Raw genomic sequence first — 27,839 nt, 5'->3', positions numbered from 1 at the left:
CAGCTGCTGTTCAGCAGGGAGTTATTATCACCGCCAACCAGCTCAGTGTATGCCCGATTGTCTGGGTACCATCTGTGGATCTGGGAGGTTAAACCCACCTGATGGCCTACAGCATAGTATATCTACCTAAGCTACATGAACAAATCACAGACTACAATTGTTTTTTTTTTAATACTGCTGTTATGAATATCTGGCTCTGGGCCAACTATCAACATGTCACAGAAATTCATTTACTGAACCTTTTTTTAATCCGCATTAAGCAGTCACTGCTTCTCCCTTATTCAATTAATCGGTTGCAGTATATAGAAAGGTTATTACTAAACCCTCAAACATTATATTATTATTGTTCGAGTATCCAGAGGACTGTTTGTGCTTTTCTTATCTGCTTCTTTCTACATTACTCTGTTTCTCCCTCAGACTGAGGTAAATATAATTTAAACCAACCTATCCCTGTGGAAAAATACATGGTCTCTAAGCTGTGAAGTGTAAAAGAGCATGACATGGAACACATTCAATTTCTAAGGACCCATCAAGATATTGAAATATTTCCACTTTGGTCTGGTGTGACTCTCAGCAGCCTGTGACAAAAGCAATCTGGATCTGACAGATGAAAACATGTTTCTGTTAGCCCATATTATTAATATTACTATTATCATTATTTTGTGTCTCTCTGTGTGTGTGTGCGTGTGTGTGTGTGTGTGTGTAAACTTCTGCCAACAGAGGCATCTCAGACGGAGAAAGGTTGCATGTGGTTGGTATCGCACCCCTTCCTCTCTTCTCTTGCTGTCTGTCTCTCACACAACCACACACACAAACACACATCATTCCCCTCACTTTGACAGATAAGTTTGGGCAAGGCAATCTGTTAGCCTAACTGTAGCTGACGGTTCCTGTGATGTTTGGTTCACTCTTTGCGTTTGATCCTCCAGGAACAGAGGAAGTGGAGCCTACGGGGATTTCTCATCTGCTCATTCTCATTCTCTCTCTCTCTGATCCACTGCAAAGCTGCATAACAATACAAACATTACCAATATAGAGAGCTTGGTGTACCTCCTCTGTAACTGCATTTAACAACCTGGTGACTTTCTCTACATTTGTTTCTTTCAGCCACTTTTAAAGGACTTCTGAACCAGGCTTTCAACTCTGAGTCTACAGACACGCTCTGTATGTTTGTACTAATGCACAATACTGCTTTTAGCAAACATCAGCGTACTAACATGCTCACAATAACAATGCTAAAATGCCAGCGGCTACCATTGCTAATTTTCACTAAACAAAGTACAGCTGAAATTGATGGGAACGTCATTCGTTTTGCAAGTATTTGAGTATAAACCAAACTGTTGGACAAATTTTGACTTCAGGGTGGCGCTATAGGAAATATTAAGGACTCATTGAAGAGTTTATATATTAAAATTAGTACATATTAAATTTACTATCAAAAGAGTGATAAAAGCTGAAAATATTTACATTTGAGAAGCTGGAACCAGTGAATTTTTGCTAATTTTTTGCTGCTATAACAATTAATAAATTATTAAAATATATCTACTTGATAAACTGACTAATTATTACAGCACTAAATCTATCCAATAGCTGTAAACTGTTCTTTTCAATCAGATGACATACTACCGTAAGTTCATCAACGGACAGTAAAACTGTACAACATGATGCTGAGACTAAGTTTGTCAGTCCTGGGCAACTTGGCCAACTTTCAACATTTTCAGTGGGACAGAAAAGGAGGCTCTTCTCAAATATGTTTAGGAGCTGAAGGCTCAGCTCAAGAGGGTGGAGGGATACAGTTTCTTTCTGGAGCAAAAGGTCACGGAGTTCTCCATCAAGCTGCAGTCAGAAGTGATTGAAAACCAGTCCCTCCAGAACCAGGTTGAATATTTGACCAACAAGCTCCACAGAGCAAAGACCTGGACACAGCAGCAGAGCAATCTGTTTGGCAAATAGACAGCTAGGTGTTTAGAGAACAAACACTGAAGGTCAAACTTTGCCAACAACTGGTAGAAAGTTGAAGCGTTGTTCATCAGAAGAATAAGGAAAAGGAAACGAAGAGTGAACCCAGGGCAAACTGAGCTCAAAGCAGAAAAACAAAGGAGTGACACCCTTCAGCAGCAACAACAGACAGACACAAAGTCTAATACTGAAAGGGTGTCAGAGTACCAGGAGTAGAGCCAGAGACTGAGGGCTGAACAGGTTGTCCTGCAACAAAAAAATGGAGCTGGAGATCAAACCTCTACAATAAGATGTCTCTGAGAGGGAGAGGTCCTTCTGGAAGGAACTGGGTGACATGAAAACTCCACAAAACAGCTGTCAACAAAAAAGTCAGAAGAGGTCAATCAGGCCCTCCACACAGAAACTCCTGGAGATGGAAGATGAGATCTGAGGAGGAGGAGGAAGAGAAGTCCCTGCCTACTGTGCAACTCCTGGAAGAAGCTCAAGAAGCTCAGTTTAGGGGTTGTGGTGATTAGAGTAAAAAACAGAGATATGTGTGCAGTGAAATGCAATATAGCATCTGATCAAACAGACTGATGTTGCCATCCCTACAGCAACACTACTAGGTTATTGTAAAGAAAAAAAATTGTAATTTTATGAAAACCACTTCCATTTCCAGCCCATCAAATATCATTGTCTGTGTCTTTGCAGGCTGCTCCTCAGACAGTGTGGTGGGTGTACTGTGTAAAAGGCCAGCTCATCTCTTCGCTTCAGCTCAGAGCCATTAGTATTGGGCTGGAAACATCAATTCAGTTCAAAGACTAAACCACAGATGTAACTGTAACTGAACAGCACGTGTAGGAGCCTCAGTGAGATGTGTGTCTGTGTGTGCAGTTTTAAGTGTGTGACTCTGCACATGTGTGCCTCTAAGGTTTATAGATAGAAGCTGCTGGAGTCATAAAAACAAGATAAGTGTTGTGTCAATAGTCCAAGCTGGAGCCATTAATCTGAGCAGAATAAGAGCCCAGGCCCCACTACTGTAACCATGGCAGACGCTGTACTGCCGTACTGTAGAGGTGGAGGAAATTCAGTATCCATTAACTTACAGGGTGGCCATGCCATTAACAGAGGAGGTCAGAGAGGTAACGTTATAGCCAGCGAACCAACAACATGGATGTGGCATAGCTTGAAATGCATCACCACCCATGAGACTGAGTACGTCACCTGAGATATGTCATGATATATTATGGAAAGACTTGTGCAATATTGTTATTTTGCATTCTATTTATATACAGAACACTACAGCTCCTCCTCTTCTCTAATTTAGAACCTGGCATTTAATGTCAGATACAGATGGTAATGTTGTTGGCACACAGTCAAAATCCTGTATGAATAACACTATTGATAAATGTTATAACAGTGATTTGCATGATCAATCGTCTCTTCTGCTCAGTGTACAGCAAATTGTTATTTGGATCCACAGATTAAAATTAGTAGCAAAACTGTATGAATAGCACATGCTCACAAAATGTGCTTTTAGCCGTCAGTAACTTAATTAGCATACATCTAAATTAGGTGCTCTTCCCTTCTCTCATATCTTATTGCAGGTAAATATAACAACATGCTATTATTCATGCTTGTTTAGATGTGTATGCCTTAGTCAGCTTGGTGTGGGTAAACTAAGGTGTGTGTGCATGTGTGCATTTGTGTGAAGATGTCCCTCCAGGCTGCCGTGGTATTCTCATAACAGCAGCTGCAGCTGCTCGATAAGAGTCACACTAAACAGCTCCACTTTGAGGACAAAATGAACTGAAATGTAAGGAGAAAAACATTTAGAAGAACACACTGACACACACAAACACAAACATAAACCCACACACACATATTTCTGTAACATGGCAGATATTAAGGAGCTAGCAGATTAGCAGACATGAAACAAGCCATTTTCCTCAGAGGGAAAACAAATTGCAGTGTCTGGAAACTCAGTCAGGCAGAGATGACATTCCACCCAGGAACATCTTTGAATGCATCTTAAAAACAGCCCAATATTATGTCATATGTCACAGTGAAAATTCAGACTGACACTTGGTGACATATTTATGTGGATGGATGTATAGGAGCAAATAGAAGAGGAAAACGGGGCAAATGGAGAAGAAATTAAGGAGGAAAGGAACATGAGAGAATCGGTTAGGTGGCAGATAAAGAAAATATAAAATGAGAAGATAGCATGAGGTGAATAAAGAAAGTGAATATAAAAGGAAGGGAGTAAAGGCATTTGAGTCTTCAAAGAGTGTAAAAAGAAGGCGATATCAGAGGCAGAATACAAAAGTGATGACATAACAAGGAATCAAAATACGATAAAGAAATACAGTGGAGAGAGAATGCAGAATAAGTATAAGAGAGCAGAGCAGCAGAGAAAGTATTCTTGGCCTTTTAAATGTGTCTTGTTAAAGGAATGCAAACTCAGACTGAGACACATGTATTCCTATTGAAAAACACATTAGCTTCACATTAACATGTTAACATGTTAGCTGTTCACCAGTGTTTCAGCATACCACTGACACTGTATTTGGATAACCCAACACTGTAACCCTAACCTAAGCCTTATTTACTCCAACCCTAACCAAAGCAGTAAGTACTCAAACTAATGGTAAGTAGTAAGTAGTGGCCAGTTTTCACACTATTGTGATGATAACCTGACACTAAGCAGACTTCTTACTTTGGCAATGTTCTCACTGAGCACTAAATCCACTATCAGAGCTCAGCTACCAACATAAACCCAGGGTGGATATTGTTGTATGTAAAATTAATCCAGGTTCAAGATGAATGCAATTTTGCAGTTCAACTTTCCCAGCGGAACTTCTGTTTCCATTTCCTCATTTTAACACTGTAACTCTAACTTATGAATGAGCCATCATACTTCCCATTCTACCTTTGCCATCCAGGCAGAGAGGAAGGAATCCAATACTTGATGTTATTAGATTAGGAGCAATTTCCTGACTCAATCTGATTAGGAGCTTACTGACCTTGTGGTGCTTGAGAGTCATATCATTAACATGATTTACATGAGCAGGAAGTTCCCAGATTTTTATGAAGCAAATCACGAAAATGAGCAATTTAGTATCATTCAGTCACCAGTCGTGAGCCTTAAAAAAACACAGAGGGCAGAATTATGGCAGTTTTATTATTTCTGAAGATAATTGCAGTTTTCCATTTTGGACTTGCTTTCGAACTGTTAAGATTTAGCATCATCTGAGTGTCATCTAACATGGAATAAATTCTTCCCAGAAACAACTGGATTGAATCATTAAACAATTAGAAAGTGTTGAGGCTAACAAGTTTGTTCTGCTATTTGAGTTCAAATCTTTTAAAAGGTGTGAACAATCTCTTCAGCTAACCTTGGTTCAAACAAAATTTCCATCAGTTGTTTGCAGTTAGACTTAGGAAAGAGGGAATGCATTATGTCGTCGAAGGTCCTCGTGAGTGTAGACATATGTGTGTGTGTATGTGTTTTGGGGGACTGCTTGGGAAGCATATGGGACGTGTGGCTTGTTTGTGAGCATGCTGTGTAGAATATGTATGTGTGGCATACGAAGTGAATGGCGTCCGTTGTGAGTGACATTTGTGTGGTGTGTATGTGTGTGTCACTCAGCAACATGGGGTAGATACTAGCTGAGTTTAAAGAGCAGCATGTAGAGGAGAGGCAGCCACTGTCTGTCAACCACCAGTGAGCACTGCGGCTCTGAATTCCCATTGATCCCATTCATCTGGCCTCAGTACAAACAGATCACCAAATCAGAGCCGGAGATTTCTGTGGTTTCAGAGTGGTGTGTGTGTGTGTATGTGTGTGTGTGTGTGTGTGTGTGTGTGTGTGTGTGTGTGTGTAGGATGTCAGAGGATGGAACCATACTGACTGAGCCTCCTAAAGGCCTGCAGCAAAGGGCAGACAAATCGACCCTTGAAGATCTGACCTGCTCCTTGTTAACCTGGGTTGCACACACATACACAAACACACACACACACACACACACACACACACACACACACACACACACACACACACACACACACACACACACACACACTATACACCTCTTGAGTGACTTCTGAAGTATAGCTAAGATAACAACAACACCATACTAAGAATGAAAAGCACAAAAGACAGGTTCTGTATGGAGCTGTCTGAATTGCAACTCATAAGACATTTTGTAATATTTATTATATAATGTAAGTGTTAAAATCCACTGTGGAAGCTAATATTTATGTATTCTCAAAACCTGGTCTTAGTTAAATGCATTTGGAGATTATCCAGTGGTGCTTAAAAAAAAACAACTTTCATACACACAAAAGTTGAAAGAATCTTTTTTTCAATCCATAGCTGATTTGAAGCACCTGAAATTAAAAAAATATCCCATCAAAGTGAAAACTACCAAAAGTTGTTATTCCACAACATATCTTAATGTGGAGAGGTGCTGTCAAAGGCTTCTGTGACCCAGACTCATTGAGCAGCCTGGTAGCAGTGCAGAGATATTTCCCTCTAAATTCTTTGAGCAAACTTCACCCCTCTTATTAGACAAGGTCAAAGTCAAGGGTGGGAGCGATTCTTGTACATGTTTCTGGTCTACTACTCCTGTCACTGAGGCTTAAAGCTGGTTTTAGCTTTTGGAAGACAGCACTATGGCTGGCAAGCACCTGATTCCTGCATTAACTGAGACAGCGAACACAACGGGGATGTAAGTGAAGGTCTGGGCGGAGAGTAACAGAGCAGGGAGAGTCTCATGCCAGTGCTAGCTTGAGCTCCAGAACTTGTATATTCTAAGATTTAGTGGCTGCACAATTAATCGAAATATTGTCGAAATCACAATATGGCCAAGTGCAATGTCCAAATGGCAAGAGCTGTATTTTTTTTGATGAGGGTAAAATGTGTCACAACACACCATAAATGAAGCATTGTGGTGCTACAGAGATGCCCCGGCATATATATTTTAAACATAAAGGAAGATGCTTGCTTGCTACAGGACCCAACAAAAATCACATCATCATCATTTCTATTTTTTTTTTCAAAATTGTGACTCATATTGCAATCAGAATATCTGCCAAAATATATATTTAATATATTGCAATTTGATTTATGCATTTTGTTCAGCCCGAATAGGTTTTAATGCAAAAAGTGAGCTGTTAACTGCCAAATGGAGAGAGAGTATGCATGGAGTAAGTATGGAACAAAACAAAACACACTGCCATACTAGTGCTGTATATATCAGTGCATTTATAGTATGTACCAAGTTAAAATATTATGGCATTCAGAGCACTGCTGACAGGGAAAGACTCACTGTTACCAGAAATGTGACTCCGCAGGTCAGTATGCAGGTATAAGTAGTAGACAATGATAAATACCCAAACATCACTATCATATATATGTATCTACTACCTCCACTGCATATAGTGTACAGAGTCACCCTATTATACAAAGGTCCTCACACTGGAAAACATATTACCATTGTGATAATGATGTTTTTGTCATAGTGCAAAGAATAAATCAAGTTAATTTACCCTTTGTGCTTGTGTTCTCAAGAGGTATCAACATGTTTTCACAGGACAGTATTAAAATTCAACCTAACACCCCAGCCCTTAGTTCTTCATGTTCTACAAGTATTGTGTTTGGGTCCTGAATGTCACGGGAACAAAACAAGCCTCAAGTGATTCTAGTCTCTTTCTTTGGTGCCATGGTAACAGTGATGGAGAAAGTTCAGCTGGGCTTTGTGTGTCCACAGAAAGGTACAAAAAAAATAACATTACGATCCTACAGTGAAGCCAACTTTGAAACACAGTGCCACTCCTGCCACCACCAGTGATTGTATGCTTTTCAAAAACATTACCATGCATCCTAAAAGAGGATTTATCAATACTGCAACCCGACTTGCTGGCTGCATTAAAAACAAATGCTTCTGAGATTAACAACTCAACAATTAAAGTCATTACATATATGACTCATTCTCTAAAAATACTAACAAGAAATTTACAATAATCCTCTTATAAATGGCTGCTGCTCATGCCAGGGGAACAATAAGCTGCTCTCTGCTCAATTGAGCTGCATACTAATAGGGTGATTATGAGTCCTAATTATCAGATGGCACTTGTCAAGAAGATACCGTGCAGTTTGCCCCGAGGACGAAATGCAAAACAGAGACAAACTGTTGTTTCTACTGAAAAGCCACGAAGGGGCCTCTCTGTAATATAGCTGTTTACAAATCAAGAGGATGCTTCTTTAAATGATAAGGAGGGAAGTCAGAGAACAAACCACAAGGCACAAACATGCAGTAAAGATGTAATGTACACACAGGACTCAACCCCAACAGTGAGTCAACTCCACTACCATTGGAGAAATTGGTTATTATTAACGCACGTCATGAATACATTAGACACATGTTGAGGAAGGTATGAAATATGCATACTCCCTGAGGCTAGTATATAGTAGCAGGGATGGTTAAAAGGAAGTGTTAAGAATGATGAGCACAGCACTAACGGTCCTGACATGGTGACTTTAAACTGAATGACAGAAAGCTTGAGCCACTCAATGTGTGTGTGTGTGTGTGTGTGTGTGTGAGAGAGTGAGAGAGAGAGAGAGAGAGTCTCATCTTCCCACTTGTTCTAATATATCATGAAACCATAAAATGCCCTTATGCTACTGTAATTCACCTTCTACATTACCATCTACCTGTTTTGGTGCCGTTTTGGCTGCCAGTAAGTGACAGGACAGTTTCTGAAGACTCATGAGCATCAGAGGAGAGATTCACCATACTTCCAATCTCACACACTGTTAATAATTCAACATTTAATATAAAAACAGGCTGTCCAGGAGGGAACAATAGCTGTGAATTATTAATATAGCTTTTTCTCATCTTGTCTCTGGATTAGAAGAATGTGATGAAGTGTAAATAAGAGGAGAAATTATATCTGGACCAATATTTTTGTGCCCCCTGAAAGATCTATCTCCTGACCTCAAATGTATTAAATTTAAATTATGACTAGTTATTGCTGCCATCTTTGGGAAAGAAGTTAAAATGTACTTTGAATCCAAATTTATTGAAGAAACAAATAAAAGAGCTTCAGCTAGGCTCTCTGCTGCTTCCATTCTTTATTTTATTTTCACACATCTTTTGTAACAGTAATAGTAACGTTTGGGAGAGGAGGCTCCCTGAGGCTTTAGCTTCCTTTCCTCCAATTACCACCAATGTCACCTCTCTTTTTTCTTTCATGCCTCCTCTCACATTTTATCTGCCATTCTCAGCCCCTGAATCTCCACTACCTCGCCTTTGTCTGTCTCTGTGTGTCGCTCTCATTTTGCCCACAGGTAAAGTCGAGGATAAAATATAAGGAGACCGCAACAAACACAAATATATGCCACTTCTGTAACCCACCCTCATTACACACACATGCAATGATGCAACACTGGCACTGACCCCCATAGGAACAGACTCAATTTAAAGCCAAACTCTCTGCTGCTAGAGAACTGCTTCCATAAGATATCAGATCTGAAACAGATCCCTCTGCTCAGGTGTAGCACTGAGGCCTGTAATTGTGTTGACAATCATCTGAGAGAGTCAATATAGCAATATAGAGATAATAAAACATATGAGCTTCATGCGACTGGTGTCACACATTTTCATGCCTCTGAGCCAATAGATTCTGGCCTTTTCTCCAGAGAGACGATGCAGCACACAGGTACAGTGAAGGACACTGTGTCTTCTGCAACACTCTTCTCACCCACTAACACATAACACCCACATACAGCCACCATGAATCACAAGACCATAATGCCCATCCAGAATGACACACATCCACGACAAATATATCATTTGACTTATAAAAATAACTCAGGTAACAGCTTCCCTATCCCAGTGCCGAGAGTTCATTTAAAAAACAGAATAAAAAAGCTAAGATCACACCGTGACACTGAAAATATAAATCACTGTGTGTAATACAGTTATGCTTCTGTATAGTAAGGACGGTTTTCTCATTTCCCCACAACATTTATAGTATTTACAGCAGAGATTAGAGTGGACACTGTGTAATATTTAATGGGTTGTACTCTAATTGCAGCACTACAAAAAACAGAAATACATCAGCATATGGCCCTGCTGTCATCATCTATAGCTCACAATCACACCCACACCCTCTGTAGCACACAGCTCCTTGTGTGTCTGTGTGTGCGCATGTGTGTGAGTGTGTCTGCAAGCATGCATGTGTTTGCGTGCGCGCGTGTGCGTGTGTGTGTGTGTGTGGGGGGGGGGGGTTGGGGGGAGCAACCTCCCTGCAGTAAGCTGTATGTAAGTGCAGCAGAGAGCGCCAGTGTGAGAAGATAAAAACATTAAAACAGCAGAGACAAGGTCGCATGTCTCTGTTCTTCTCTCCATACATCCATCATCACCTCCCTGCTTTGCATTGTTTTTTTCTGTCACTCAGACTACTGAAAGTATTGAATACAGGGCAGATGTCATGAGTGTACGTGACATCCAAATCAAGTTTTTTTTTTTCATTTTCAGCCAAGCAATGCAGTCAATAAAGAAAACTATTCAAATTAATCCATCAGAACAGCCTTGTGTGGATCCATGCTAGATAAATGCCATGCGGTCAGCTATGACTGATTGGCTACACTCAGCAGAGCCTGGCTGATCTGCTGGCAGACATCCAAAGCTGTTGATTAGGCTGCTCATCGCAGATTAAAAACAATAACTTGCCTCATAACAGAGGTTAGATTATGGTTGGGAAGCCCTGCTAATGCTAAATAAATACACCAAAACCCCTGAGACCTGGATCGCTGATTTCTAATCAACAGAGGCAGATCTCATTACATTCACATGCCTCCCATGCTTGAGATTGTTGAGATCACTGCTGGTGCTCTATGTATATGATCTCCAGTTGTGCACCTGGCAAACAGCCAGATCATATGAACTACGCTTTCTGTTAATTTAACCTTTACAAGATCAAATTCCCATTCAAGTAAAGGCGCTGCCTCTGAGAAACATATTTAGTGCTCATCTTGAGGATTAGTATTTAGCTTCTGTCCATCTTTGAAGGTGTAGAGATCACAGCCTGTTCCTGTCATCTTCATTCCAGTGACAGCATGTTCATAAGGCATGGAAATCAGGAGACCATTGCCAGGATGGGCACACATATGGCAATGTTCACACATATACAGGAGCAGAGAGGCACAGTAATGACAAGTCATTGAGTACAGTAACTCTTAACCCTTAGAATCCCTCATAACTGCATTTACTCCTCTGAGCACCACTAACCTCTCCTTCACCCCTCTACTTGATCTAACCCCTCCCCAAAAAACACAAACACATCATCATCATTTCTCTTACGTGCACCCCTCCCTTCAAGTTCTGCTTTTTTTTTTTCCTTTTTTTTTTTTTCCACACCTCAAATCCCTTTACCCTTTTTGCAAAACATTACATTTGCACCAGTGGAAATCTTATCCTTCCAGACTCCTGTCAAATGCCCCAAATCTAAAAATACCTCCTCTACATGAGCCACATCCTCATCTGAACTCCTCGCCCTTTCCCAACACCACAACAGTTGCTATACAGATCCCTCTTTCTCGAAGTCAACCCATACCTCTCCCCCTCTCCTCCTCCCTCTCTTTCCTCTTCTCCACCACTTCATTCAGGCGAGATCTAATTCACCGATGAATAATGGATGGATGGATGGATAGAAGACTTTCATCTATCAAGGTTCTCTTTCTCCCTCTCTGTCTTTCTCTTGCGGGATGGCTGTAGTGCTAATGCAGGGCAACGTGCATTGGAGATGAGCCCAGGGACCTCCCACTCAGTCTGTTTGTCCGTCTACTGCCTGAAGGATCTGTCTCTCTGTTTCTGTCTCTTTCTGTTTCAGACTGGTCATTGACAAACCATATTCAATCCATTTGTCATCGTTTTCCAACCACCTCCTTCCTGTTCTTCATTCTGTTATAATCATCACATCAAACATGAACGCGAAGACTGCTGGCCATCGCTCTTTATCCCCCTCTTTATCCAATTACCTATCACCTTTTTCATTGTCTATTATCTCAGTTCGATTAGTCCCTGACCTTGAGAGAGCGATCCTGGGTTTGTATTGACCCTGACCCCCCCTGCCTCCCTCCTCTCTAATACCCTGAAGCCTCATCAAAAGGACCAATCTCACAGCCACCTCCCTCTTACACTGCTTTGTAAGATCGAGGCCAGTTTAAATCCACTGTGGCAGTTAAACCTGCTTGGATGAAGAGAAAACCATTCTGTTCTGATTATGGATTTTGATTATGGATGCAACTGCACAGGCTCAAGAAATTTCCTGAATTATTTAAGAACTTGATGCTATGGTCATCTAGTCTATTGTGGACTAATAATCTCCACTGGATAAAGAGTCTTAAGTATCTCTCCTCTCCTGGAAATACTTGTGGTATGGAGCAGAGCAACAGGCACTGACACACAGCCTCATATAATTTTTACAGACAGTAAATATGGTTTTGTCCAGAATCAACAACAATAGATCTACAAGAGATCTAAAAGCTCAGTTTGGGTTTATAGATTCTTCCTACTCACTTATAGTTGTCCTGTTTTATCGTTGCTCCATTTGACTTAGTTTAACTTGGATTTTCTCTATTTCTATGTTCTATAAGTGGCACCAAGATTAAGGACCAAAAAAAAGGAACCAACCCCCACAAAAACCCAACAATTAGCGCTTGGAAGCGAGCAGCAGCAGCAGCTTGTCAAAGAGCCCATCAATAATGCAAGCTGGTGGGAGACCCTGGCTGCCACACTCCTGTCCTGCTGAACCCTCCTGCCTGTCTACCTGTCTGCCTGCTTGTCCATCTGTCTCCCATCCTTTTCTTGCTTCTATCACCTTTTGAATGTCTGCCTGACCCCCTCCATCCACACACAGAGTTGTATATGTTTTTCTTGCTGGTTCCTCTTGGCGTCTGCTGTGCGTGTATCCTTTAGCTACAGTGGCTGGGGAGACACTGTGTGTATTCATTTATTTATCTACAGTAGAGATACATACAAGGTTGTTCATACTTAATACAGTGAGGATATAATATTTTTTATTGTTTATCCCTTATATTTGTTGAGCAATAACACTGATGGCACATGAGGGCAACAGAGGGATTCAATGGCTTGGTCCAAATGCAACAGAATACAAAAAGAAAAAAAAAAAAATACATCGATATTGAAACCTGTCTGAATGTAAAACCTCAAAATCAACATGCCACGGCAAGAAAATTACAAAAATCAGGAGAGACTCCAAGGGGGACCAACAACAGTAATAACAGCTGCTGTTCCATCGTATACGCCAGCAGAATAACAATCAGCACTGTATAACACAGGCTAGCAGCCTTCAACTAACCTCTCATCGTGTTCGTGAACAACAGCAGACAAAATGGCGGCTGAGCAGGCAGCATGGACAACAATAGAAAATAGCAGAATAAGTGCTGGTTGGTTGAAAGGTGAAGCTGAGATCATTGGTGGCTGTGATTCATGTTGCTGCTTTCATTAAGCAGATTAAGTGCGATGGCGCACAGAAACAAAAATATTCATTAAGCCTGGCAGAGCTAAAAGGGGTGCTGGCAGAGCAGAAGAAGGTCCTACAGTGTGCAGGTTTACCATTTTGTTTATTCCCCTGTAATCAAAGCCATAATGAGCCAAATGACAGGCAACAATATTGTACCAAGGGAATCATGGGAACAAAAACCTAACAAGCTGCACAGTGGAGAGCGGGAGGCTGTGAGTGTTACAGGTGTCTGGGATGGAACAATGAACATCTGGCTTTGCGGTTGTCTTGTTCTGACTCAATAAGAAACACAGAGAAACATTCATTTCATCCATCCATACATCCATCTGGCTCTACAGAGTGGTATTTTGTGTTCTGTTAAATTCTATTCTATTGTATTCTTTTCTCTCAATCATGTAACTGTGAAGTCAAGCTTAAGTGGTGGTTTCATATTGCTCTTTGAAGAAATTGCACTGTTCTCTCTCCCGAATGTGATAGCAGCTCAGCAGCTCTAGACGAAGACACACCAAGATGCATTTAAACACAGTATAAATGTGAAGTTTGCATGTCCAATAGCCCCACAGCAGACCAAAACTTACTCATAAGCACATGGATAAAGCAAACGTGCACATTTCAAACACTGTGCACTGATACCTAAACATCTCTATCTCAGCAGTTTCACACTCAGCAAAATGCAGAGGAGGTTGTGGATTGAATGAGACATGGCAGAGATCATGTCTGTAGGGGTGGGCAATATAATATATAATGGATGCACTGCGACTTGTTCCACGTGGGATGTGAATGACTATTTTTTTGTAGATCTAATTGTTTTAAGCCATCGGCATGAAATTCCCTTTGGCGTTTCACTTCTCTCGCTCTCTCCTATGGCTGTCTCCCTCTCACAGATAACACACTTCGCCGCCCTGGAGCAGAGAGAACTGGAAAGAGTGAAATAAGTGAAGTGTCAAAGCGAGTTTTGGTTCGGAAAGGAAACAGCACTGAGTTAGGGTTAAAGGTCTTCCTCAGGGATTCTTGTTGAATGTTCTTTTTTGTTGCTTTGAGCTCTATTTTTGTTAAGGGTCAAATTTAACTTGGTAGTGATTTCCCCCTTTTTGTGTGCAATTGTTTCAAGTTGTTAGAAACCACTAATGAGTTTACAATAAACAAGAATGTTTTAATGCAGACAAATGTTGCAGGGACCAGAATCATCATACTAATTTTATGCATCAAAGGGTTATATTGTGCATTTATGAAATGCTTTAGAGGAGATTTCAAAATATCGAGATATATTGTGTATTGAAATATAGCCTAAAAATATCACAACATTATTTAAAGGCCATACCACCCATCTCTATCATGGCTATAGTCACAAAATTCATTATGAGATCAAGAAACTGTGCATCAACTGAAGCTTGATTTGAACATCATAGAAGGTTAAAAGTTTGGCCGTTCAGGTTGGGACTCCTTAAATCAAAGCAGATACTTCAACACAATAAAACACTTTACTGCTGAAGCTTGATAAAAACAAAAAATAAGAGGCCACAAAAACTTTTTAGTAAATACTATCACATTTCTTATTAATGGAAATGGTAACTCAACTCATTGCCACACAAAGAAATACAGCGAGCATCCTGTTTTCACACTGCAGCTTTTATACCATTATTGATTTGACTGCATAAAACATGAAAAGCCCTAAAGGGATATGGCAACTGACGCCTAAGCCACAAGACAGTAGTGAAAATAAGGTAGGCATTTACTTTACTATTTCATTTACTTTACTATATAATATAGACTGTAGTGTCACACAAGAAATCATCCATTCCTTATTCATTCATTGATTTCTTTTTTGGGGGGTCTGATTCATTCATGTCCAGAAATCCAAAAATGATTCAGAGGAAAATCCATTCTCTGGTCCTCTTAGCCACCCCATCCCCCTCCTCAGACAGTGTGTGTGTGTGTGTGTGTGTGTGTGTGTGTGTGTGTGTATGTGTGCATGTGCAGGCGTGTGTGTTCATAGTATTACACATGAGCCCCACCCTTACTCTCTGCGTGAATCTAACAGTGCCATCACGACCATCTTCCCACAGCTCCCCCTTGCCCCAACCCTACACAGATACCATCACAGTAACTGACCATTTACAGAGCAACAGAATGAAGGACATAATGAATGAAGGAATGAATGAATGAAAGAATGAATGGATGGATGAATGAGACAGCAAATGAATGACTTGCAGTGTAAAGGCTCAGCCCCCTGCAGGATTAGAAAATTGCTTAATATAAATATTGTTACATATGGCATCTCTAGTATAAGTCTAGTATATGAACATTACTTAAAATACTATGGGCACACGCACGCACGCACAGTTCCCGTTAAAGCTGTGTGTTTATTATCTGGGGCCATTGTTCTCAGATATCTGTAATAATCAACAGGCTAATTGAATTAGATTGTGAAATAACTCATTCTAATGGTTGGAACGGGGGGGGGGGGCCAGAGACCCAACCAGCTGTTCTTGCTGTTGTCTTCCACTGGCTCTCCATGTAACAGTGACAGGCGTGTTTTAATTACAATTACACAAGGACCAACAGAGGGACAAAGGGAACAAGAACAAAGGATCTAAACGAGGGGTGAAGGGTCACATGCAACAGCAGAGACACCATAATGTGCATGTGTTGGTGCATGTCTGTTTGCATCAACCTCCCATAATTACTGTGCCTTCATCTTGTTGAAACTGAATGGTGCTGAACAAAGTGTATTTTCTGTGGTATGTTCCCACAGAGGCTCTGTGGTGGAGGTGCTGATTGGGTAATGTCTGTTTAAACAAAAGCCACACTAGTACTGCAACCCATAACACAGCATGAGAGACAATTATGCACTTATGGAGAGATCAAACCATAAACATTATACGTTTTTTTTTGCCGTTGTTGGCCATGTGTAGTGAAATTCTGACAATGACACACGCCGACACCCTGACAGAGGCTTTGAAGTGGTGCCTGTTCAGAGTTGTGTCTATCTACTACACAGCTCTATCAGGTACAGCAGGGTTTCCAGTGAGAGAGCAGAGTGGGTGAGCAAGTAGTTATAACACAGTAAACGGTCTCCCTCAGGCAAGGGAAACATCTTCTGAATACCAAAAACCTTGCTTTTTGTACGAGACAGGACACAGAGGGAGGGAAGGGGAGAGAGAGCGGAACGTGCATTTGAATCAACTCCTCATAATAAGCTGTTCACTGAAGGCAAGGTTTGAAATCTGCCTTAAAGTGTATTGCGTCAGCAAACTATACTTTTTATTGAGGGAGAGAATTAGTTGGTTTCTGGTTGTCTCATGTGACAGTACACTGGATATCTTTGTGTTTTGGACTGTTAGTTGGGCCAAACAAGCAATGTGAAGCCATCGCCTTGGACTTCAGGAAATTATAATTTTATACACTGAACAATTGATCTGTATCATCTGTACTGTGTCTGATCTTTGTTGGATTTTTAAAAAAGATGATGTGAAATAGCAGGACAGGAGAGTAGGTTGTCTATTCATCACAGTGTTGTTGGTTAAATCCCTGGCTCCTGCTGTCTACGTGTCAAACTGTCCTTGAGCAAGACACTGAACCCAAATTGCCCCTGATGCTCCAGCACTTTGCATAGCAGCTCTGCCACCATCAATGTGCATGTGTGTGTGGAAATAAGTGACGGAGAGGGAGGCAAATTGTAAAGTGCTTTGTCCACTAAAGCAGAAAAATACCATATAAATGCAGTACATTTTTGCAGATATCGTTGTGGCCCAGTTTAAATTCAATCAGATTTGAAAGACTGGGTCTAGCAAATCTGAAGAGAAAGTGCTGCAGTAAGCTTGAATTTTATAACACCTGCTAATCCTGTTTGTCTCTCTCTCTCTGAAAAGTCAACAAACCTCAGCTACAGGAGAGTGTTCTTGACAGGGCTCAATAATATTGTTTGTCTTCATTTTGGTGCTGTTTTAATTACTTCACATATAATCGCCAAAAAGGACAGACAACTGTCTGACTCATTAAAAGATTTCTTCTCTCCAAATGCCACTGCTGATACTCCTGTCTTTGCACTTGCCTGCTTTAGTGTTTTGATAACATTCTGTACTGTGTAAAAAGTGTGAAAAGCACACAAATCAAATATAACGAGTGAGGAATGTTGAAACGTCACAACAATACAAGACTGATACTGATTGATTGATCCCGTCTCTATTCATAAGACACGCTCACCTATCTTGCCACAAGCTGACAGAAGCAGAGCTGTGACCCATGAGCACAGCTCAGACCTGAGACAGGAAATGATTTATCATCCATGTTGAGCTTTCCTAGCCTGACTAACAGCCTCTGGAGACAGCGCTCAAAGGAGACACAGCTCATATGTTATCACTGAACAAGACGTGTTCTGTAGAAGTATTAAATGTACTTTTAGGAACAAGTGACACGAATGGAAACATAAACATGCACACAAGATCTTATGCAAACAAAGCCAATGAGCATTAATATACACACTTGAACCACATTTCATAGAATATTTTACATAACAATCCTGAGGCTTTCCTTTCTCACCTACTGCAGTCTAAAATAAAGTCAACAAACGGCTGGAACTGATCTTTGTGCCTGAAGCTTACTAACACATGCAGAGGCAGAGTTGTGTCATCCACACACTCAATGATTGTGTATTACATCTTGGTAACACACAGTCATCTTTGGATAGAATCACATCATACTCCCATCCACATCAAGCCTGCTCAGCTGGAACTGAGCACAGGGAGTCGCAGCTCTGTGAGGGGCATGTTGCACAACACAAAAAAAAAATCTATCACCATACACACACACACACACACACACACACACACACACAACACACACCACCACCACACACACACACACACACACACACACACACACACACTCATTTGGGCCCAAGCACACACGCTCGCCAAATCATAAGACCGACATGCAAGCATGGCAGGGGTCACTCTCGAGCAGCCATATTTCAGAACAAGCCCTGTTTTTTGTACTCCATCACACTCTCCTGACACGTTCTCAGACACATAGGCAGAGCTGCATGTCACCACATCGTAATGTACGTCTCCAGCCTGCAACTAAATAAAGTTGTTTACTTCCACTAACCGGTATCTAAAATAAAAACAAATGGTTAACATTCTTTCCCTCATTACACATCACTTGCAGTCTAATGCCAGAGCTTAATTATAGCCAGAGGCCTTCCTTATCTTTGCTATGTTGAGTAGCACCACTCAAGACTGTCCTCCAGCTCTGGTGTATTATGCTGCAGAACACTGCTGCAAATTATTTGGATGTTGTTTCAAACCACATAGGTTACTGCATCCAGGCAGTTTCCAAGGTGCAAAACATCATTTTAGCAACAGTTAGTACACAACAACCACAAACAGTTTCACTTTTTTTCAAACAGGTTAGCGAGGATAGTGAGGTTGAAGGTAATGATTTGGTAATTGGCTGCGGTCTGGTTTAGTCAGAGACCGTGGAGTGAGTGACAGCATGTTAGCAGTGACTGCCTACTTTTAGTAGATGAAGGGCTGTTATTCTGGGGATGCCCAAACAGGCCCTGAGCAGGGGGCAGTGGGTACAGAAGTGTGTATCCGTGGGTGGGTGTGTGTGTCTGGGTTTGTTTATGCAAACAGGGAGTCTCCTTACCTTCTATGGATGGAGCTTGGTCCTGGGCAGCATACAGCATTTCCTTGAACGCCTGGTGAGGGAATAAGAAAAACCATACAGATCAGAACTTCTGCAGCAGAACTGTCTGCAAACACAGACCCAAGAAACGACTGGTTTATACAAGAGACATTAAAGCACTTTTGCCTGGACGATGAAAAGTTCCTGTAAAGTTGGCAGAGTCCAAAAACATCATAAATGCATAGAATAATGTTACACATGCATGAAGTAAATGTGCAGTTAGTTTTAGTTTTAGAGTCACTTCTACAACCGGATACAAATAACCATGATCTCATGTTGCGATACTGAAAGACAGAATTGCAACTCTCATCCCATCCCCCAATTCACCGCCACCACTACAGGTGTAGCAGAACTTTGATTACGTTACTAATGTAGCAAAACTCATTTTTCATTTCACAATTAACACTATTACACATGTAAATCATTATTCTATTTAAAGTAAGCATAAATATGTAAATATTAGACATTGCACCTATTTTATTGGCTTCCAACTGTGTGTGTCACATGATCGTTTTGGTCCAGTCATGATAGAGTGATAACACCTACAGTAAATTTTAGGCTAGTTTAACTAGCTCAAGATGGATAATGACCCTAAAACTGCAGACCACCCCCAGACTCAAGTCAGCACTGTGGGAACAAAAAAAACAGAACAAACAAACAAAACAAAACAAGGTCTGAACCAAACTTTTTGATTTGGAGAATTGTTACACCCCTAATATACAGTAGATTAAGTAAAAACTGATTACAGTGGGCCACAAGGCATTACACAACTGTTAGCACCATCTGCTTTTACAGTAGCATTTAAACCATCTAAAGCCATTTGAGGGCCATTAACTAAACACTTTCTCCATATGGGAGGATTGCAGTAACGGCCACACAGCTGTTCACACATGGAACAACATACAAACTCTGGCATTTTAATCATCATTAACATTTATTTAGAGACATCAAAAGTATTGTGTACATGGATGAAAAACAATAGCTCAAATAAGTAAAAAGATAAATGCTCACTGCAATCATTTGGATGCCAAATTTGACAGAGGGATATATATTACTTCTAACAAATATGCAAAAAATACTTTATATTGCAGAGGAAATCACTTTTAGATCCTTACTCCATGAAATATTCCATGAAATATGGGCCGTCTCTTTCCCTTATTTTTTTTTCACTATTTCAGATGAAGAAAATCAGAGCAGCAGCAACACAGCTGAACTCATTCACACAAGAAAAGGATAAGACACAGTGGTTGCAAAGAACTTTGAAAAGAATTAAAGAATTAAAATGACAAAACGAGAACAATGGTTGTTGTTTGGACTTTTGAAATTAACAGTAAGAGTCAAAGATCCTTTGACAGGTGTAGAGTTTAATTGACAACAATATCTTTTATCAAAGCTTACATCTTTTTAATTTTAACAGCAGATTGGGCAAAGAGATCAAGAGAGAAGGAAGACAGACAAACTGACAGATACAAGGGACAGAAAGAAAGACAGGAGGTAGATAGCTGCAGTGGTTAAATGAGGTTGTTTCTCTGCAATAAGATTGATATTGAAGATAATGGAAACTGACAGATAATTGTGCACTGGCTCATCTGAACATATCAGCGGTAATCAGAGACTGGACTGAGGCTGAATCTCCTTTCTCGATAAAGTATCTTTGGAACTAAACTGCCCCAGCAAAATAGAAAAATGTCTGTCTATTAAGCTTTATGAAGTTTTATTAAGTTCTGAATCATTAAGTCGGTGTGTTTACAAGGCTCAGAGTGCACAACACTAAGCCAAACTTAACTGTCATTTTCCTTACAACATGGAAATAAATTGTGCAAAAAGTTACAGGAGGAAATTGTTCTCTCATCCAAATCTGACAACCTCCATGTTTTCCTGTCTTATCCTCTGCACATATTAAACTGTTCTCTGCCCAGGTTCCTATAGAACATGCTGCTTTTTGAACATGACAGTGAGAGAGGAGTCTGAGTAATTCTATGTGTGGGTGGAAACCTCTCAGAAACTGCTGTGCATTAGCAGCAGCCTGGATTGTTGATACTTAAGTTCCTCTGTGAGTTACATGCACAATGAGAGTCAGATACTGCAGCCTAATCCAAGATGTTAACATTTCATGTGTATGTAGCATTTTCTCTACCTTGTCTGATAAAGATCACAGGAGACCCACTGTGTATACACAGCATTGGAGCAGGGCCCAGTCCTGGCTAATCTCTGGTGAACAAAAAGCCCCCCCCCCAGCACCACCAGTCTAATAGGTGGGAAATAGACATTCAGATCCAGACAGGGAGGCGTTCATTAAGATGGAGGCATTGCCATGGTGATGGCAATCATGGCAAAGCGGGGCTGGGTGGCTCTTTGGGGAATCGGGATAAACCTTCAGGCTTGGCAATAATCAGTGGTGAAACCTGTAGACAATAACTAAGCCAAGCCTAATGGGGCCATCAGTTTGAATGACCATACATTAACGTGATGATGATGCATACTCACTGAACTGAACACAGCACACTTGTGTCACTATGTCCAACTAAGCCTTACACTGCAGAGTGTCCACTCCATTGAATTTTGTCAATGAAATTCAATCCTTTTATAGCCGTGACATGTTGAGTGGACACTAAGCAAAATATTTGCATTCCAGCTGGTCAAAGTCTTCCTCTAAGATGCTTGAGATTGTTATCCTGAGCTTGAGGAGATCATACAGTGTGTGTTATTAGTCTGAAGAGATCGCTTGCTCAAACAGAAAACAAGGTGGATCAATGTTGGATCACTTGAATCCCTTGCTCTGTATTTAAGTGGATCCCTGCATGTAGGAAGAGGAGTAGAGAGGATGGGAGGAGAAGCTGAAGGGAGGGGAGGAGGGGAGCAGAGGGCAGGTCTGGTTGGGGACCAGATGTCCTCCCAGTGGGGGAGGAACGATGAGGTGAGGATGGAAGGAAGGAGGGAGGTATAGAAAAGGGGGTTCTCAGCAGTTGCCATGCCTGTTGTATACATAATGTTCATCTTGTAGAACATGCTGATAAATCACACTTCCATTGTACAAACTATAGATGATGTGCAATGCTGTATATGTATCATTTCCATTATGTCTGTCACAATTCAAAGCTCACTCTGCTCGTTTAGACATTTATACTACATCACTTAACTTAATTAGAGAAAGACAAGGCTCCACCTTTGAATAAACAACAATCACTCACTGAAATCACACAGGCACCTGCTTTTTGTCTTCATACTGTAATATTACTTTGCTGGTTTGAATTGTAAATTTGAGTCTCCACATGCACTCTCCTCCTCCTCCTCGTCTAAGCTTACACAAGTGATTAGACTGCAGACATAAATGCATAAGTGGCCTTGTTCTCTCGCCCACACACACACACACACACACACACACACACACACACACACACACACACACACACACACACACACACACACACACACCCATCTCTCTCAGTTTATACAATGCACATTTAAATTCCACTGTTACCTCACATAATACCTTACATTTTACATTCTGTAACACATTTGAGTTTGCTTTTATGAAAAACCCTTGGGCATGTAGAGAAATTAAAGTGAGAAGAAGAAAGAAAATTCCAACCCTCGTCAGTGAGTTTCTAAAACAGGTTTTTTTTTATATATATATATATGTTTGCTGTTAAAGGCTATCACATTTAAAGACATACAGTACTCTGTCTGTACCTATCAACCCACATCCCCTGCCCTTTGGCACAAGCCGCTGGAATCAGCAGGACATGCACATCTCCATACCAAACAGCTGTTTAGCATATAGGTTTATAACTACAATCCCACAGGATAAAGCACACACCTAATTACTCGATCACTCAATCGCCTTGTCGATGCCTACATGTTCAGATGAAGTGCCTTACTAACTAAAGCCTGTATTTGCTGGAACAGCCACTTTGCCGCATCCTTCTCATCTGCATAGAAACCAGCTGACCAATCTGAAAAGGCAGTGCACACATTTCCACACAATAGCATGCTGCAAAAATAGGAGGAGAGTGAAAACTGGTCACCGGGTTAATTAATCCAACTAGCACACAAAGGCCAGAATATCACTTGAAATCACAGTTTGGAGGTGGGCAGCTATAATATTGCATATGCCACAGATACAGCCACTGTGGAGGTGTCACCTTTTACTGCATGGACTACAGGTAAAAATTGCCTGCCCTGCTGGAATAATGTGTCACTGTGTCATTTAATAGACAGACAACTGAATTACAATACAGCAGCTGTGTTGGCTGCAGTAGCCAGTACTAGCCACTGCAACACTATGTATGTAAAAACTGAAATGTTTGCTGAATGCACTTTCAAGATATCTGTAACAACCTCTCAATTGTTAGTGTTGCACCACAGCAGTATATCCAGGCTTTGCATTTTTCAGAGTAACATTAAAATTGATTTCTTTTTAAAGTCTGTTTTGTCTCAGTGACCCACTAAAAAATTAAGTCAACTGACTTTACTCCCTGAAAATAACTTTATGTTTGTCCTTGTCTCTTGAATGGTTTCTCAGGGCATAAAAGCTTTTGATGTCCATCATCTGTAGGTGTGAGCTCTCTTCCCGATCTCTCCCTGCCCCACCCACCTACCCACCCACCCACTCCGAAGGTAATCGTGCTTACAGAGGTCAGACAAAGACTGAAGGCAGCTGCAAACACACACAAACCCATCTGCACTGCAAACCCCTATATATAATTAAGATTTGAGGAAGAATCCTGATGAAGGAGCAATCCTTCGGTTCTACATAAATCAACAATAGCTACACATGTGACAACAATATATTTGTATAGGCTTGGTTTTTCGTATGGTTAAAAAAAAAAAAAAAGGAAAACAAAGGCATTGTCTCCATATGAATCATGTATCAATGACTGATTACAGTTGTGTTCACACCAGATTTATTGTTTTGCTTTCAATTCTCATAGAAATTAATGAAAGTATTTCTTAGAGATATAGACTGACAATGACAATTTTTCCTGCTCAGAGAAATCATTTTTTCTAGTAATAAAATAATTAAGCATACTTAGATATTATCTAAAATGATTATGTAGGATCTAATAAGAAACATGCAATCATCTGCTCTTGTGAGCGTTTTTAATAATTAAAGTGCCTCAAGTGAAAGTTACTAACAGATATTGCAAAAATTCTAATATTAAAACTTTAATGTCATTTCAAGACTATTATATCTAATAAAGATCAATAACATCAATACATGCAGATGACATAGAAAATCTATCATCATCCATCTCAGGTCAGTGAGTGCCGAGGCAAAGACTGGAGGTGTAAAATGGCTGGTATGGCCATGCATCTGTCCCTGGGCTCACTGTGCGGCAGTCTGTACATACAAAGAGCCCAGAAAGGCTGTGCATGTGTGTTAACAACTAATTAAAATGAAATTATACGGTAGAGATGTAATTTTCCCACTGTGTTCACTAAATTATCTGACTACCCTTTAATTGTTTTCCATTTGAATTATGCTGCCTGAGGTTTTTATTAGATGCTGATGACAACATATCATTCATGTCAGGCTGGATAGATCCAAATGTCTGCTGTATTATTATCCAACTTAAGAGTAATATTGAGGGCATGTTTCCAAAATAAAACCAGTACAGTGAGCTTCTGTTGAGTCTGGGATGTAGGTTGCTGGGGTTGAAGAGAACAGGGTCTTTGTCTATAATTCATAGAGCTAAATGGAACGGAGCAGTCTGTCCTGTCACTGCATGTCTGCAATAAAGCTCTTAATATAGAGCCAGTAAGAAGTGGGGTGTGAAAATAAAATACTCCTCAAGTAGTGTACACCACCAACAAAGACCATGTGTGCACACAAAGATCCCCCTAAATCCACAGACACCAGAAAACCAGATAGAATATCCTGGTACATGAAGTCTTGTAGGTTGATTCCAAGCGACAACCATTTCTGTTAAACTGTGCAAAACTCGATGAACGATGAACATTTAGAGATGCAAATTTGAAATGTTGCAACAACGAATAACTGATTCCTGGAAGATTACCCTTGTGTTAAGTTAGGTTGTTCCAAGTAATAAAAATTAAAGCATAATGTAAAGCGGGTGAATTTTTGTTTGAATTACAGCAATAGACAATAGACACATTTTTTTTCTCCTTTATGTATGGCCCCTCAGCTATATGAGGAACAAACTAAGAAAAAATTAAATACATAGAACAAAAAAAATGTAATGCAATATCAAAGGTGCCAATATTTGTTTTGCAAAGAGTGTATGAAAAATAAACACACAGCAAAGCTAAAGAAATTATTTTCCAAATATTAATACTATGAATTGCTAAAATAAGGAACAAAATTATTTTGTTAATTTGCCCCGGTATGAAAGACATGCAGTTGTTCAGTAAACTAATTTATTTGGGTGTCGTAAACTCAGCAAACAGCAATAATAATAAACACTGAATGCTCCCTATGGTTCTTAACAACCGCAGTCAATTTCCCTTCCATAAACAATAGGGCATCCCTTATCTTCCCAGTCGTTTATTGCTCTCAGGAATGAGCTACACTGAAACTAAGAAAAATATATTTAAAAAGGCTTTTAAATTTTTCACCATAGTTAATGTTGACCCTTATCTCCCAGTTTCCTGGAATACTTTCCAAGTAAATAGGATGTATTTTTAAGAGTTTTGTCCATACCCATATCCACAAGGCTTTTATTTTAAATACAAGATCAATTTCACTTTACCTCATACTGAAGATACTGTTTCCTCCATTCAGGAGTGATGTGGGACGAAAGATGCTCTGCGAATTTCATTTTGCCGTAACAACTGTCCCCCTCAAACCTCCGTTAAATCCGAGAGCGGCTTTCCCCTTGCACCGTCGACGCGACTTTTGTTATGTCAGTCAAGTTGCTGGCTCAACATGCGGCGCGTCAGCCCGGCGCACTCCGCTCCTATCTTCACTCCACTTCTGGCTCGTCCTGGTCAGTGCACTCCGAGCAGTTCCCGTCCCACATACTATTTCACGGGAGGGACGCCAACGATTGCAGCCCCTCTTTAACAGGTGGTCAGACGGCAGTGTAACGAAGCCGGTGAGAGTGGCTTAGTGACTTTGCTCCGTCCCTCCCTGGGCAGGTCTGGGGACACTGCGGTCCGCCATCGCATTGAGCCACAGCGACGTGGTTGCGTCAGCAGAGCGCGCAGTGGCACCGGGCGTTGATGGGACCTCCTGTGAAAAGTGTTGGCAGTGCGGTGGCCAGGGATCCCCTCACCTTCTACGCACAGCCCACAGGATACCCCCCACCCCCCCGTCTTTATTCAGTAGTTTTTGTCTGAGGTGCTGCCGGCTGAGAAGCTTGTGTTTCTGTTGTGTGTCTGAAATTAAAAAAGGTGATCAAGTTTAATCTAATGGCCAAATACTAATACATTTAATTACATTCCGTGTCCAGCTAATACTGAAAACTCCATTCAAGTATCACATAGCCTTTAATGACTGTAAACATGCTTTATAAAAATCATAATTGACTCATCTCTTCAATCGTCCTCTGTTCGCAATTGTGATTATTCGAGTTATGGACATGCAAACTTATTAAGTCCTGCCTATTCTTATACTTTCTACAATTATATCTTACTTAGATACTTTGATGGAAGAGTAGCCTTTTTGTTTATGCTCTGGAAAAGCAGAGCATTTTAGGAGAACTAGATAATAGGCTACCGTTACTTACAGGATCTCATCGTGTCCACACTCCCCCGATTTTAAGGTAATGAGAACGAAACTATAGAAATATCCTTGGGTGGGCTATTCTGTGCATTTGGGTCATAAAATGTAAAGCTTTCCGATTATTTATATCTTGTCTGATTTAAACTTTAGCCCAATAAGCTATTAAGTCAGTCCAGTTTTGTATTGTTTAGGTGAATCGAATGAGCGATAGCCGGGACAGCCTGTCATCCTGTTGCAGGGACAGAGCAGGTGGTAATTCATCATTGTGCCAATGGCAGCATCTAGTGGACAAAATGCGCTAATGCATTATGCCGCCAATGCGTCTGATTGATTTCATGACAGGTGTCAACAAAAACTTTCACATTCAGACACGAGATAAATATCATGTCAATTGCAGTGGAATATCAGGGAATCGGATTGAAACAGAAACAGGACAAATTGGTTTCATATTCGACAGAAAATTAATTAAACGAGTAGTTGGTCATAAAGCAAAGTTAATTAAAGGCCCAATTAAATTCACCTGCGTTACAAGGCTGCAAATATCACTAGGCAAAACATGTCGCTAACCTCAGTAAGCTAACAAACAAAAAAAATCAGGCCGTACACTTCAGGCTACATACCAAAAAAAGACAATGCTTGCGGCTGTAACGCTATGAGATAAAGTGCTAATAATTTATATTTGAACAGCTTACCGTATTTTCAACCAACTTCTTGACTTTCTTTTATAAAGTTCAGAGGATGAGTAGGCTAGCTACTGACATTAACGTTGGATTTAACATAACTGTCGTTAGTTAACTGAGTGGTTACCATGCACACCATAAACAAGAAAAACGCACCAAAATGTTTGATTTTCATGTAGACATTGTTACCTTATTCAAAAACATAGTTTTACCAAAATAAAACATCAATACTAATGTCATGTTCTGTATTTTTTTTTGTTGTTAAACGTGTTTTTCCTTACCGAAGG

General features: G+C 40.5%; 1 protein-coding gene across 1 annotated transcript in view; it reads right to left on the bottom strand.

Moving 5' to 3' along the window:
• Positions 1-26,314, bottom strand: part of LOC111240185 (xenotropic and polytropic retrovirus receptor 1 homolog) — a 75,868-nt gene extending 49,554 nt beyond the window's left edge. The window contains exons 1-2 of the mRNA XM_022770185.1: positions 25,899-26,314; positions 19,147-19,198 (exon numbers count right to left, since the gene is read on the bottom strand). Of these exons, the coding sequence (XP_022625906.1) occupies positions 19,147-19,198; positions 25,899-25,967 (121 nt within the window). The 5' untranslated portion in view covers positions 25,968-26,314. The remainder of the gene's footprint in view (positions 1-19,146; positions 19,199-25,898) is intronic.
• Between the last annotated feature and the right edge of the window lie 1,525 nt (positions 26,315-27,839).

Source organism: Seriola dumerili, unplaced genomic scaffold, assembly GCF_002260705.1.
Source record: "Seriola dumerili isolate Sdu_G_001 unplaced genomic scaffold, Sdu_1.0 BDQW01000002.1, whole genome shotgun sequence".
In the NCBI taxonomy this organism is placed as follows: domain Eukaryota; kingdom Metazoa; phylum Chordata; class Actinopteri; order Carangiformes; family Carangidae; genus Seriola; species Seriola dumerili.
The sequence above is the reverse complement of the archived record's forward strand: the minus strand, read 5'-3'. Positions and strand labels throughout refer to the sequence as shown.